Source organism: Aphanomyces astaci (assembly GCF_000520075.1).
Source record: "Aphanomyces astaci strain APO3 unplaced genomic scaffold supercont1.118, whole genome shotgun sequence".
Classification (NCBI taxonomy): domain Eukaryota; phylum Oomycota; class Saprolegniomycetes; order Saprolegniales; family Verrucalvaceae; genus Aphanomyces; species Aphanomyces astaci.
In genome coordinates this window covers 95,350-107,900 of record NW_009798381.1, presented here as the reverse complement: position 1 = coordinate 107,900, position 12,551 = coordinate 95,350, and the positions used below count along the sequence as shown (strand labels likewise).

The following is a 12,551-nucleotide window of genomic DNA, read 5'->3' as shown; positions in this document are numbered from 1 at the left end:
GACCGCAATTTGCTCGGAACGATATGACTGCGAACCCCGGAGGATGTGCTGGCCCTGCCACTTGATGGAGCGATACGCGTCGCCGTCTTGGATATATCGCGGCACAGTATTGGCCTAAGGGGATAGCGAACGCGCCGTCCCCTTAGACCAATGCATTCTATTCCTAGGTAATTTATAGCTATACTATACGAGAAATGAGACAGAATCGTGGTTTAGCAACCCCCAGAGAAGATTTCGTGGAATCGCCCATGTCGCGGTACGTGGCGAAGGCAGCCTATTTGATGATTCTGTTGTGGGAAGTGGTGGTGTGGTGGACACAAAGGGACGACTGCCTCACCTCACCAGGCCCTAGAAATGGCTGAGGTAGAATAACGTTAGTGTATGTGTGTGATGGTGGAGGTATTGCCGTTGCCTTCGACATCAAAGTCAAGATACGCACATGATGCTCATAATTGTGCTCAGTATTAATACGATATTCATACGCAACAGCGTCTTCTTGTACTGATAGCGTGTTTTACTGCCATAGCGAGTCAACACACCTTGATCCCCAGTTTTTGACAGATCTTATGTCCTCAGTGGGCGGTGCCGCTGGGGCCTTTCCTTTGGCCGATGGCATTGCTGATTAAAGATTCTGAAACTGTGTCCCGATACTCGATTTCGTAAAACCCTTTATATCTCTGGATATGATTTTGACATACAAATATCAAATCAAAATACGTCCACTATCTGGGTTTACGAATTTTCGTGTTTTGTATCCGGCACATTTATTTCGTAAAACGTATATATTTCCGAATAACCATTTTAAGGAACCGGTATATATTTTGAGATGTCTAATCTAATATATTTAACAATTTTAACAGTTATGATGCCACTGGCATTTTCGCGTCGGCAATTATGGTGCCGCCATCTACTCCATCTTGGCTACTAATGTTATCGTCCTCTTTACAATTCATGAATTCCATGCTAACTTGCAATCATTTGCGTGAAAAATAGAATCGAATTTTCACCAAGGACTTCCATAATTGATTGTAATGCCGCACCTCGACCGATGATGCTCTTAATATTTGGCACACCCGGAGTACAGACTGTAACACTATTTGAATGGTAGTTGGGTCCATATCATGAATCATAAACTGACACGAACGACTTTGGCAGGAGTTTCGCGGAAAGTACTGCGACGGCCACTTAGACACTAACGTGGGCATTTGTGTGCATACAGTACTCCATATGTGTCACATTAAAAGCTAAGGTACATCGAAAACGTCATCGATCTGCATACCAGGTGAACTTTAAGGCCAGTTCCGAGTAGATTATTTTTGGCAAATCAAAAACGAAAGAAATTTGATCCCAAGTACAGTGTCCAATTTTTGAAGTCATTTTCTGCGATTTTTAACAATGTTGACTTACACAAATTCGACGTTTTCATTGGCCAACGACCATATCATCGATGTTTATCGCGGCAAGGTTTGTCATGATTTGATTGGATGCTTGGTTTTCGCGGTCAAATCCGTCAGCGCATCATGAAGTGTCATTTCTGCTTTTCAATAATACAGAGAGAGCTCTCATGGCCAAGCCACGGGGACCGAACAAAGCTCCTACCAAGAAAGACCTACTGGAACGCGTGAGACAGCTGGAAGCAAACCTTGAAGGCCAAGCTGGTCCATCCGTGCCCAACGTGAAATGGACTGACGCAATGGTCAAGTGCATCCTTGCGTGTCGCTTCGAAACGAACAAGAATTACTTCAACGACAACAAGAGAAAGGCACAACTGGTGGCGGCATGAGAGAGAACCGCCTTGTTGTTCAATATCAAGATGATGACAGCGGTCGAGGTGCCAAAGTTGAAGAACAAGTTCCAAGCCGTCAAGTCGGAGTCGTCAAGTCGGAGTTCTCCACGCTTCGGTGGTCGATGGACAACGAATCTGGAAATGCGACGGGAGCGACCGTTTGACCTACCAATGTTTTGGGAATCTCTCGTTGAGCACTTCGGGGATAAGACGGGACTTGGCCTCCATGAATTTGGAACGAGTGATCCGCCCTCTCCGGCGAAATCAGTGGATGACACTTCGACAGTTGAAGGACTTCAGGACGACGTGACCAACGTGGATGACGCCTGAACGGCCCTGGGAAGCGCAAATTCGAAGTGCAACTTTAAATGCAGGGACAGCGGGAACGGCGCAAGAAGGGCAAAATTGACTAGTGTCCACACATGCTCTCGAACGCCTCGGTGTTACTTGTCCATTCATCGTTCAACGTTGGCAGGTCGATGACCTCGTGCAGGTACAGTACGTCAAAATAACCTGCGTTACTTCTTGGACGTATGCGTGTGATCGTGGTTTTGACATGCCGAAGACTTGGCCAGAACTGGCAAGACTACCACCATGCGTCAAGTAGTGAATCGTCAGGGCAACCCTGTCGCGGATGGAGACGACAGCGTTGTGATGCAAGGGCTCGTAAAGCTGGCCCCATCTGTCTTGGACTTTGGTCGCAATCACATCAAACGCCGCCCGGCTGCATCGGAAGTTTCTGTGAAACCAACCATCGAGCTGTTCATCGTCTTGCACACGAGCCCAGGTGTCTGTACGGATACTGAACTGTTATGTTGGTAAGTGTCGATCAGGGCGTCCGTCCATCGTGGCGATGATTGCCGCCGCCATGGCAGCCATCGTGACCACCAACTCTGGCCTCATGTCAAGTATCTCGTTTGGTTTGGCCAATCAACTCTTGTTTTTACTTGGAATTCACATTACCACACCAAAATAGCAAAAAGAGTTATTGACGTCTTTTTTCTAAATCAAGAAAAAAAGTGGTAGAAATGAATCTGATTGGTTCGTGCTATTTCTGAAAACTACAGGTAATATTGTATAGAGGGACTTCATTGGCTGTAATAAATTTGTAAAAAGAACTGTCTACCGGTAGAATCCGATGGCTGATCCTACTAATAGCAAGAAGTGAGTTGTGTGTCCGCCAGTGGACTGTGAGGACAGGTTCGTCGCAGAGACGAACAAAAAGTCGCATTACAACAATATGCACTTCTCGAAGAACCCCACTCTCGAACCCTACCGCCCTAGCCTCTTCGCGGATGATGGGAGAGGGACGAGTACACTCGTCGCATGGGGAGTATCCTCCACGCATCACCCAACTTTGTTCAATCTCCAGAAAATCCCGCTTTTTCTTCCGTGCGGAAGCACAATATATCGAGCGATGTCGCAATTACAGTACCCTCATGTTCGATGTTCTTGTGTTTTTGGTCCATGCCATGCGTAAACAGACGAATGAGCGATATTAGCAGCGGGAGCGAACGAACGTGAATCCAGCGAGGAAAAGGTAGTGGAACCCCCACCGCCAAAGAAGCGCTTGACGGCAAAGCACGCAGCCACGAAGCGTAGAGCGGCTAAGAGTGGCAATAAGTAGTTATTGAAACTACGTCACGATTGTTTTCTAATGTATCCTAGTCGAAACTATTTCGTCCTTTTGAAGACTGGGGCTATCTATAGTGCAGGCCACCTATAAGCTACTATTAATAGTACCAACTTTTCACATTATTTGTTATCATTTCTCAAAATTATACTAACAGTATGTTAGTAGCAAATAGGGATATAGAATCGAGAGGTCTTAACGCGGTGAAAAAAATCTACATCTTTCATTTTTCGACGAGTGTACTCGTCGTGGTCATCCGCTCCCATCATTCGCGAAGAGGCTAGGGCGGTAAGGTTCGAGAGTGGGGTTCTTCGAGAAGTGTACATTGTTGTAATGCGACTTCGTGCTCGCCTCCGTCTTTTAAGAAGAATAATTGATCAATAAATAGACATTTAGCTAGCGGTATTTTACATGGGCGAATTGAATGCTTGAATTATACGGCTGGATTGGTGAAATATAAGCGTGAAGTTTGAGGTCGCCACGAAATTAAATGGAGGTGCTCTTGCTGACATGAGGGCAAGGGGAGGTCACCAACCATAAATACCATGTACCAGGTATATTATAAGGCCTGCAAAGCAGCACATGAACAGACCTAGTGCCATGCTTAGCGCGATGGAGGCTGCCAACGTATCCAGGGAACTTCCGTCAGTGTCGTCGATAGGATCGTCATACTGGCAGGCATCTTGATCGGCATGTGTCATAGGATGGTCGTCATCGAAATCACGCTCGATGTCACGCTCGGCATCCACACGCTCGCCCGGAAACACGTAGTGACGTGGCAGTTCACTTAGCCAAGGCTGAAGGAGGACGGTTTCACACTCCAAGCAAACGTTGAAGTCGACATCCTTCGGATTTTCGATGTTGTTGACGTTGCCAGCATGCGTGATGCCTTTGCGCGAGAGCATCAAACCAACAAAGGCAGGATGGATGTCCTTGCAATCGTAAAACGCGACCAACTCATCGCACAACGTGGCGTCAGGATTTCGCAAGCGGGCTGCCATGGATTGCAGCATGTCCTTATCTTCGGTTGAGTACACATGGACATCAGTTGTACATGCCAACCGATCGCACACACAGCACACACATTGATCCATTCCAGAGGGCAAATCCCAATTCACCCAGGATTTTGGACTTCATGTCCTTGGAGTATTCATGAAGCAAGCCAGCGCCGTCCAGTGCAGCACATTGCGCTTCCGAGGCAATTTTATCGTTGCTCTTGGCTTCTTCAACGCGATGAAGCCCTTGTCGCCGGCGTTCAAGTCGGCTCTTCCGTTCTTCGACGCTTTCAGACACATGCAAAGCTTTCCATATCGCGCGCTGCCTTTTGCTTTTACAGGCGCATGACATTTTCTTCTGGACCCTCTATACTTCGTTGTACTTTAAGTCTCTGCAGACGCATGATATGCTCTTCTGGCGCTTCCATGTCGCGTCGTGCCTTCATCTTCTGCAGACGTAAAGCGTGCTCCTCGGAAGTTTTCTTATCGCGCTTCGAATTGACGGACTGCAGGCGTATAGCATGTTCCTCGATCGAGTCCATTCCACGCTTTGCCTTCAGCTTCTCCAGGCGTATTGCATGCTGCACTGGCGTCTCCTTGCTTCGAAGCGCCGCTTGTTTAACACTTTCGATGCTTAATCGCTTTCGACGATCTTGCGGAGATTCGGTTGACCCTTGATTTGCTGGCCGAGCAGCCATGCGAGTCCTATTCTTGTCTTTGCGGAGCCGCACTTTCTCTGCGTTAGGACTCAGTGGTGCATTGGGATAAATATGGAGAGATGAAGGTGTGGGGCAGCTCAAAATGCAAGCCGAAGGCCTTATAATATACCTGGTACATCGTTTTTATGGTGGGAAGGTGACCTCTACAAGGCTCGCCAGCAAATAGGAAAGTCTACCACAGGAGAAAACACTCTGGTGGTGGCGGTCGTTGAACGACTACAGTCATCTGAATAGCTTCGAAGAGTGCCATGTTATTCCTGATACGGACGTATCTTTCACCGCGACGAAGCCCATGCATTTGCGCATACTGCTGCTTCTCGTAGAATGTACCCACTGCTCCTTGCTGGCACAGACGATCTTGGTGTCAGCACGACTATCGAAGTCGCTGCTGTTATACCAGTATGAGGCGCATGTTGAGATTATTAACACCCAAACTGCAAAGATATCCGGGCATGTGTCGCATTACCATACCCGTGGATGCAACTTCAACTTGCAAAACCAAATAGCGCATTCCTCGTGCGATTTGGGTGCTACTCGTGGACACTTATAATCTGCACAAAGGTTGCTACAAACCACTCGTCGTACGATACTATAAAACAAACTTAGAATTAATTTTTTCGAATAATAATGAATTTTCTAAATTTAATATTAAAAGCAATGTTTAATCCTTTTTTTATTACCTTGAAATATGGAAAAAACAAATTTAAAATTGAATAAATCATATAAAATCAAAATAATATGATTAAAAATATTTTATTAAAATGTTATAAAAAAGGTGGTATAGATAGTATTTATAATTTAAAAGATTTTATAATATAAATTTATATTATTTTACATAGTAGTACAAACAACTGATTATAAAGATCTAACTTCACGGACTTATGTGTTCACGTGGATCGTTCAAACCCGAATTCGTCGCAGTCGCCGCCGTCGTAATCGCACGCTTTTGTAAAGCACGCCCAGTCGCAATAATGGTCTCCAATCCATTCCTCTGCACATCCATGGCCACACACTGGACGACACGCCGACGCAATCTCTGGGGTCGCATGCAAACAGAACGGAGTGCCATCGAGCTGCACCTTTCGGTTCTGGAGCGCAGTACCCGACATGTTCTCGGCCGACTCTATGGGGTTGCCAATCAGTTGAAGCAATACTTTGCTCCGCATCGCCAGAGATTCAGGTACTTGGGTCAACTGGTTCCACGATAACTTAACTGTTTTCAAATTTGGCAGCTCAAACGGCGACGCGAGCGAGTCGGGTAACGACGTGATGGAGTTGAGTTTCAGGTTGAGATTCTCCAAGTCAGGCAATTTACTCAGGCCCGTGGGATACGTAGCTAAGCTGACGTTGATTAGGGATAAGTAGATGACATTCGTCCAAGAGGCCAACACAATTGGGGGGATGTCGCCAAGGCGACACCCTTCGATCACAACCACCACGAGATGGGGGGACAGGTCTTTTCCTTGCAACACATTGGGAATCGTTTGCAGCACTGAGCTGAACCGAAGTGACAAGTTTACCACGGATGGAGGCAACGGTCCATCCCACGTGCTCAAGTTGGAGAAGAGAATAGCTACCTTGCCCAAGTTTGAAAAAGGTGCCAATGTAGATGGTGGCAGCCCATTCGGGACGGCACACCGACTGATTTGCAGGTAAAACAAACTCGCGCCCAGGAGTTGGGGGGAGAGCAGGGGGAGGGGGTCGTCAATGCCGAGCTTGACGCAGTTGACATTGGCGTACGCACATTGGCAGGTGAGGTCCCACAGCGGACTGGACTCGGCGAGGCAGTACACGGGACAAGGCGTACGAAGCCCCGACAAGGCAACGCTCATGGACACGACCAACACCACCGCCCACCCGCTGTTGATCCCCAAATTGAGTCGGAGGAGCCACCGGTTGTGACTCTCCGCCGGATTGTGTAGGAACGGAGTCGTCGACAGTTTTCTCGATTTCAGCAATTGGGTGGCAGCGTGAGCTTGTCCAAGTGCAATGTACGTGCCGAGGTGCATGCCGAGTTTGCACATGGTGTCAAAGGCCGAGGACGGAACCAGGCGTCTTGTAAGCAGCATTGACCGAGTGGCCGAGAGGTTGTCTTGGGACAACGAGGGCTCCACCACCACGTAGTGGAACACGGTGATGACCAGCGAAAAGAGGGGGTGGCCTGTGGACAAGGTGAAGCTCACGAAGGCGTCGGCAAAGTTCAATAGGGTAGTTTTGGCACGCACACTTCGCACAAATAAGAACAGGGGCGACGCGAAGCTGTACAAGGCCACCGCGAGGCCATACGACATCACCTTGGCTGGCTCCACGCACGTTTTGAACATGGCATGGGCTTGGTGGCTCTGGAAGCCAACCTCGAACAGGTTGAACACAATCACGAGCATATCCCGGCGGCGGCGATCTGCTGAAACGGCTACGGCCATGGCACAGTCTGTCGTGGGGCTGAGATGTACTGACAACTGTGCAGTCGTCGAGATAGATGCGGAGAAGAGCATCGAAACAACTGCTTTCAAATGCAAGCAAATGAGCACGGCATAACTTACGATGGCGATGAGGGGCGAGTACACTTTGGCCATGGACAGGTCTGCTCTGGGAGCGAACAAGAACACTGCGATCCACAGGCCTAAATACGTACAAACCGCGACATGCATGGCCAGCACTAGAACGAATAAGACTCGTCGGCTGCGTGATTGAAGATGCGAGTTTGGCGGCCCCGCATGTGGCGCTGGGTGTACTGCAGGCATTGAACAATAGGGAGTTTTGGCTTTTTATTTTATTTTTAGGCAATGAAACCTAGAAAATACCGGTAGGTTGACAAAAAGTCACTGCCTGATCCTATTTGTGCTACTATTAATACTGTACGTAGTACTAGTAGTATTTTTAATAGTAACACTGATTCAACGTCTACTATTAATAGTATCATACAACGTACCGGTAACAGCAAACTCCACGGACGAGAATATGTGCAAACTTTGGAGAAGAATACCCCAAAAGTTACCACGCAATAATGCACTTGCGCGTGGCTTCAGCAACATGACTTACTACACCATTTTGCGGTTAATTTCGAAAAATATCTTGTATATTTAGGTTTTGGTGATTTCATTTTTTCTAGTGATTCGATTGGCTTTATTTCAAAAACCAAGCAATTCCGTTGGCCAATTTGAGTGCACCTTAAACTGTCCCGAGCACTATAAACTGGCCATCTAGGTTTTAGAGTTGATTGTCGTAGGAGTTGATGTGAACCGTTTGTATCAATACGCTCTCCACCTCGAACACAGAACCGAAAACGTGGACGACGAATTGGTTGGAGCCTACTGTCGTCACTCCTGCATATTTACTTACTCTCATTGCGTTACCATTTATGCGAAATGTATTGGACTCGTCACGAAATATATTTGATGTTTGCGAATCTACCTGAGCAAATCACAAAATATACTGACAGTCAACGAAACATAAAATGAGTGAATTCGATATTGCCACGAAACCACTTCGAAGTACATGCCAAAGGCGCGATACTGTATATAATGAAGCTCCACGAATTTAAATGCGATTCCGCAGAATATACTAGATATTTTCGAAATTAACCGCAAATTGATGCAGTACAATTTAAGCTCAATAAGCGGGCGAAAGGAGTTACAAACCAAACGCCCAACCACAGCAGCTACGCGTATATTTTGCAACGTGTCCGAGGTCACGACTGAAACGAAACAAAGTCCTCATCATCCATGGACTCCAATACGTCGTCCACACAAGCTGGCGTGGGCTCATCGGTAACAACCACAGCCACAGGTTGCTTTTTTACCACCATCCGAAGCACCGTGTCCATTCCCTCGAGACTTCGCCTCCTTCGGTCGTGGTCGATCCAGTCCAGCGATTGCCTCTGGAACCGCAGCCACACGTCTTCGCACAGAGCCCCGAGCAGCGCCGCTTGAAACTCGTCAAAGAAAGTCGTCGGCACTTCGTTTCCCACAATGTCCTCGTCGCAACGCAGCCAGCTCTCCAGCCTTGTCGCGTACGTGGGGCCCCACTTCACGGATGTCGGACACGCCAACGCACACTGCGGCACGAGACACGTGGTGAGCAACTTCTGGGCTGACACGAGGCGTTGCTTGAATTGCTCGACAAGTTGCCACGCACGCAGCTCTTCGGTGCGAAAGTCCCTCTGGCAGAACGTCATAAACGTCGGCAGGCCATGGTCCGACCGCAAGTACCGCTCCAACTGAGCGGTGCAAGCAGTCGCTGGAGATGACGTAGTAGGCTGAGATGGCGCCATCGTCCCATTGGCCAACGACTTGCCACGCATCATGAGTTGAAACGACTCGAGGTCGCGCAATGGCACGACGAGGTTGAAAAAGAAAAAATACTGAGCCGCGAGGGTGTACAAGATGTTGTGCACGTTGTAATCTTGAGCCAAAGGCAACGTAATAGTCAATTCGAGCGTAGAAATCAAAGCGCTTGTCAGCACAAGGAGGCTGCTGGCGAAACAAGACCGACGGTAGGTACGTCGTAGCCCCAAGTTGTCCATGTAAGGCGCCATATGTGCTGACAAGACTACTCCCCCAACGCCCGCGAGTAGCGCAAATACGCATGTAGATGTCCAAAGCACCTAGTGTTGATTGATTAAAAAGGAAACGATGGTTGTAGCGATTACGTACAGTGCCACCGTGGCCTTGCAGCAGTTCTGCGGCGGTCAAGTCACCAAAAGAGTAAAGGGCAACACAGTACGGCATTGACACGACCACTCCCCCCACGACCACTGCAAGGACTTGGACTTTGGGGTACAACAATCGCCTGTAAAAGCTGAGGCGGTCGACTTGCGACGGGGAAAAGTGCGTGTGCAGTACAATCAAGTCTGTGATTTTAAACATGACCACCACGGCGCCTGCACTCAAGATGAACGACACACTGTACCATGTCACATGAATTAGTCGTCGATGGGGAAGAACTAGAGAACTAGCATACATACCAGATAAGACTGGGGACGAAGTAGCCACAAACGATTAGGATAGGGGACGGCCAGTTGGGGCCAAGAATCAGAACCAGCGGCACCGTCAAGCAGTATAGCGTACTAAAGATTCCCGTGGCTACCATGAGGTACGGCTGGCAGTACTTGATGGGCGGGAGGTGCATGTTAGTCACGTAAATGTATAACACCGCTGGCATGTATAGGTAGGCGCACCAGAACACACTCAGGGGTATGGACTGCATCCGTTGGTCTTTCATAACAATGCCGCGGTGGCTGCGCAAAGGTATTTGTGCATGATCGTAAGACGATATCTATTTTAAGCGCTTGTCTACTGGTAGCCATTACAATTCCAGCAATCACTATCGCCAATGAGATCTCGATGTGCATTGCGTAGTTGCTACTGCCCATTGCATTGTCGCTACACCTACGCAGAGTCGTACCGAAAATTCATCAACTGCAGTAATTGACAGCATTTAGAGTATACTGGTACGTATAACTTGATCATTTTCAGAATTATTTGTGCTTGTTGTCGTCATGGCACTCGACATAGGTAGGTTTTGCAAAGTTCTGAACACTACAGTATTGTAGCCGTACGTTCATTTTCAAGCAGCAGATAACCTTCGTGTCCTGGTCTTGATCATGCCATTGTAGTGGACCTCAGGGGCAATCTTATTCCCCCCTCCATGACCTCTTTAGCGGTCATCCTGGACGGATCGCCCTTCTGCACAACCACGCCGACAACCTACTGCAAACCGGACCGTTTCGCCACCATGTCTGGTGACCACTATGTATTGCAACTCGGAATGCTATGCACCGTCATGTAGGTTGGATGTTGGTGATTGCGATAACGTTAGGTTCCACTTTAGTCACAAACAATGTATGAGTTCAACGGTATAGCCATGTTAACTGCGTGGACAGCTAAGGCCTCTCAACAGTTGCCTAACGTTAATACTAGATCCTAGTAGCCACTACGATTGCGTTTACTGTCGACATGCGATTCAATTCCACGGGACTCTAGTTCATACTTGTGACGCAACGAATTCTATGCCCATGTCAATTCTCGATACGATGATTTCAACGCTTTGGAACTATGTAATGTGTCCTCGAATTCCAATCTATCGGACGTAGGTTACGAATTCGGTAGTTTCGGAATCAAAATGAGCACCAAAAATACATTCATCTTTGATGAAACAAGCAAACACACATCATGCATCTAATGTCCCAGGAAATAAGCATCAAATTGCCTTATCCACGACATCAAAATAGTAAAAAATCATCAAATCAGGGATTCGGACCCATGTGTGTGTCCCCACTTTGCAATCGAAATTCTAACCACTGCCCCACAGCGTCAGCTCTCATCGGAAACTTTGAACAATCCAACCACTTCAGTTAAAATAGAATACTGTACTTGTATGTTCAAAACTGTGAACTGCTTTGTGGTTAGCTACAATGTATTTCGAAGTTCGTAAGCCAATCATACAGTGCGCGCCAAACACTTACGGTACATTATTTGTATTGTGATTGGAATTCGTAGGAACCAATTTCGGCGAAATGTGTTTTGTCCAATGAAAATGTTTTGTTCGTTTGATTGGTTCAATTCGTGAAACCAGACCACACGTGCCATTCCAATTTCCACGCTGACCTTGACAAGCGCACGGCGGCACAGCGTGTCTAACCCGATCGGGCTCTGTACTATGCACATGCAATATATGTGTGTTGTACTCAGGTAATGTACCCATCTGTGCCTATGTGATCTTTCTGACTCTCATGAATCTGTTTATGAGTATGTGTCTGCCGATGCTGGAAGACTCCGAGTGCGGTCCCATCTGCCCACAAGGTACGAACAACACATCCAACTGACAACATGTTCTAACATCACTGTTTAAACGCTCTCACTAGGTCTCTGCAGCTCGCTTGTTTCGTTTGCGGTAGGGCCGAGGGTCTTCGGTTGGCTCCATTTGCCGGACAAGTCTGGCGGCCGTTGACACACGTAGTTGTCCGTCCCGTCGAGAACGTTTTTTTGACGTGGTTGTTCGAATAGGGTCCAAAAGGCCATTGGCGACGACAAACGATGCTGCCAGCTCCAGCGCACTGGCCGAAGGGCATGGAGGTGAGCCTTGCTTGGCCATGTAGAACTTAGACATTCGATCCATAATGAATTTCCATTCGTAATACTCTTTGCGTTCGGATATCAGCGACAAATCACGAGTTGATATTTTTCGGAACGGTATGATCTTCTGTGCAGGATTGCCACGCCACCATAAACTCCATGCAGTAGCCAAATCGACACTCGGAAATTTGAAACCTTCCGGAAGCATGTGCAACATGCCTCCCCATAAAAACACAGAGCTGTCCGGATCGACTTCGTTAGTCGGTGTTGGGGATGGAGGAGCACCAGGTCGTACTTGTTGTACAACCGTTGCGACAGCTTTGGAGAGGGTGCTTTCTAAGA

The 12,551-nt window shown here is 47.7% G+C and overlaps 7 protein-coding genes across 7 annotated transcripts; 4 read left to right on the top strand and 3 right to left on the bottom strand.

Moving 5' to 3' along the window:
- Positions 1-1,564: 1,564 nt before the first annotated feature.
- H257_17768 (hypothetical protein) lies at positions 1,565-2,116 on the top strand (the record flags this gene model as incomplete). Its single annotated transcript, XM_009846659.1, has 2 exons — positions 1,565-1,771; positions 1,814-2,116. The coding sequence occupies 2 exons, from the start codon at positions 1,565-1,567 to the stop codon at positions 2,114-2,116; spliced, it is 510 nt and encodes a 169-aa protein (XP_009844961.1).
- Positions 2,117-2,380: 264 nt separating this feature from the next.
- H257_17767 (hypothetical protein) lies at positions 2,381-3,388 on the top strand (the record flags this gene model as incomplete). Its single annotated transcript, XM_009846658.1, has 3 exons — positions 2,381-2,573; positions 2,620-2,694; positions 3,327-3,388. The coding sequence occupies 3 exons, from the start codon at positions 2,381-2,383 to the stop codon at positions 3,386-3,388; spliced, it is 330 nt and encodes a 109-aa protein (XP_009844960.1).
- A 311-nt stretch (positions 3,389-3,699) lies between these two features.
- H257_17766 (hypothetical protein) lies at positions 3,700-5,112 on the bottom strand (the record flags this gene model as incomplete). The annotated part of the gene is made up of 4 exons (XM_009846657.1): positions 3,700-3,776; positions 4,012-4,435; positions 4,491-4,736; positions 4,798-5,112. 4 exons carry the CDS (start codon positions 5,110-5,112, stop codon positions 3,700-3,702), a joined length of 1,062 nt encoding a protein of 353 aa, XP_009844959.1.
- An 866-nt stretch (positions 5,113-5,978) lies between these two features.
- On the top strand, positions 5,979-6,575 carry H257_17765 (hypothetical protein). The gene has a single exon (XM_009846656.1). The coding sequence runs from the start codon at positions 6,015-6,017 to the stop codon at positions 6,339-6,341; it is 327 nt and encodes a 108-aa protein (XP_009844958.1). The 5' UTR covers positions 5,979-6,014; the 3' UTR covers positions 6,342-6,575.
- Position 6,576: 1 nt separating this feature from the next.
- H257_17764 (hypothetical protein) lies at positions 6,577-7,903 on the top strand. The gene has a single exon (XM_009846655.1). It carries the CDS (start codon positions 7,270-7,272, stop codon positions 7,669-7,671), a length of 402 nt encoding a protein of 133 aa, XP_009844957.1. The 5' UTR covers positions 6,577-7,269; the 3' UTR covers positions 7,672-7,903.
- An 826-nt stretch (positions 7,904-8,729) lies between these two features.
- On the bottom strand, positions 8,730-10,386 carry H257_17763 (hypothetical protein). Its single transcript, XM_009846654.1, has 3 exons — positions 10,100-10,386; positions 9,789-10,038; positions 8,730-9,739 (listed from the first exon to the last, which is right to left on the bottom strand). Exons 1-3 carry the CDS (start codon positions 10,354-10,356, stop codon positions 8,825-8,827), a joined length of 1,422 nt encoding a protein of 473 aa, XP_009844956.1. The 5' UTR covers positions 10,357-10,386; the 3' UTR covers positions 8,730-8,824.
- Positions 10,387-11,994: 1,608 nt separating this feature from the next.
- H257_17762 (hypothetical protein) lies at positions 11,995-12,228 on the bottom strand (the record flags this gene model as incomplete). Its single annotated transcript, XM_009846653.1, has 1 exon — positions 11,995-12,228. One exon carries the CDS (start codon positions 12,226-12,228, stop codon positions 11,995-11,997), a length of 234 nt encoding a protein of 77 aa, XP_009844955.1.
- Positions 12,229-12,551: the final 323 nt, after the last annotated feature.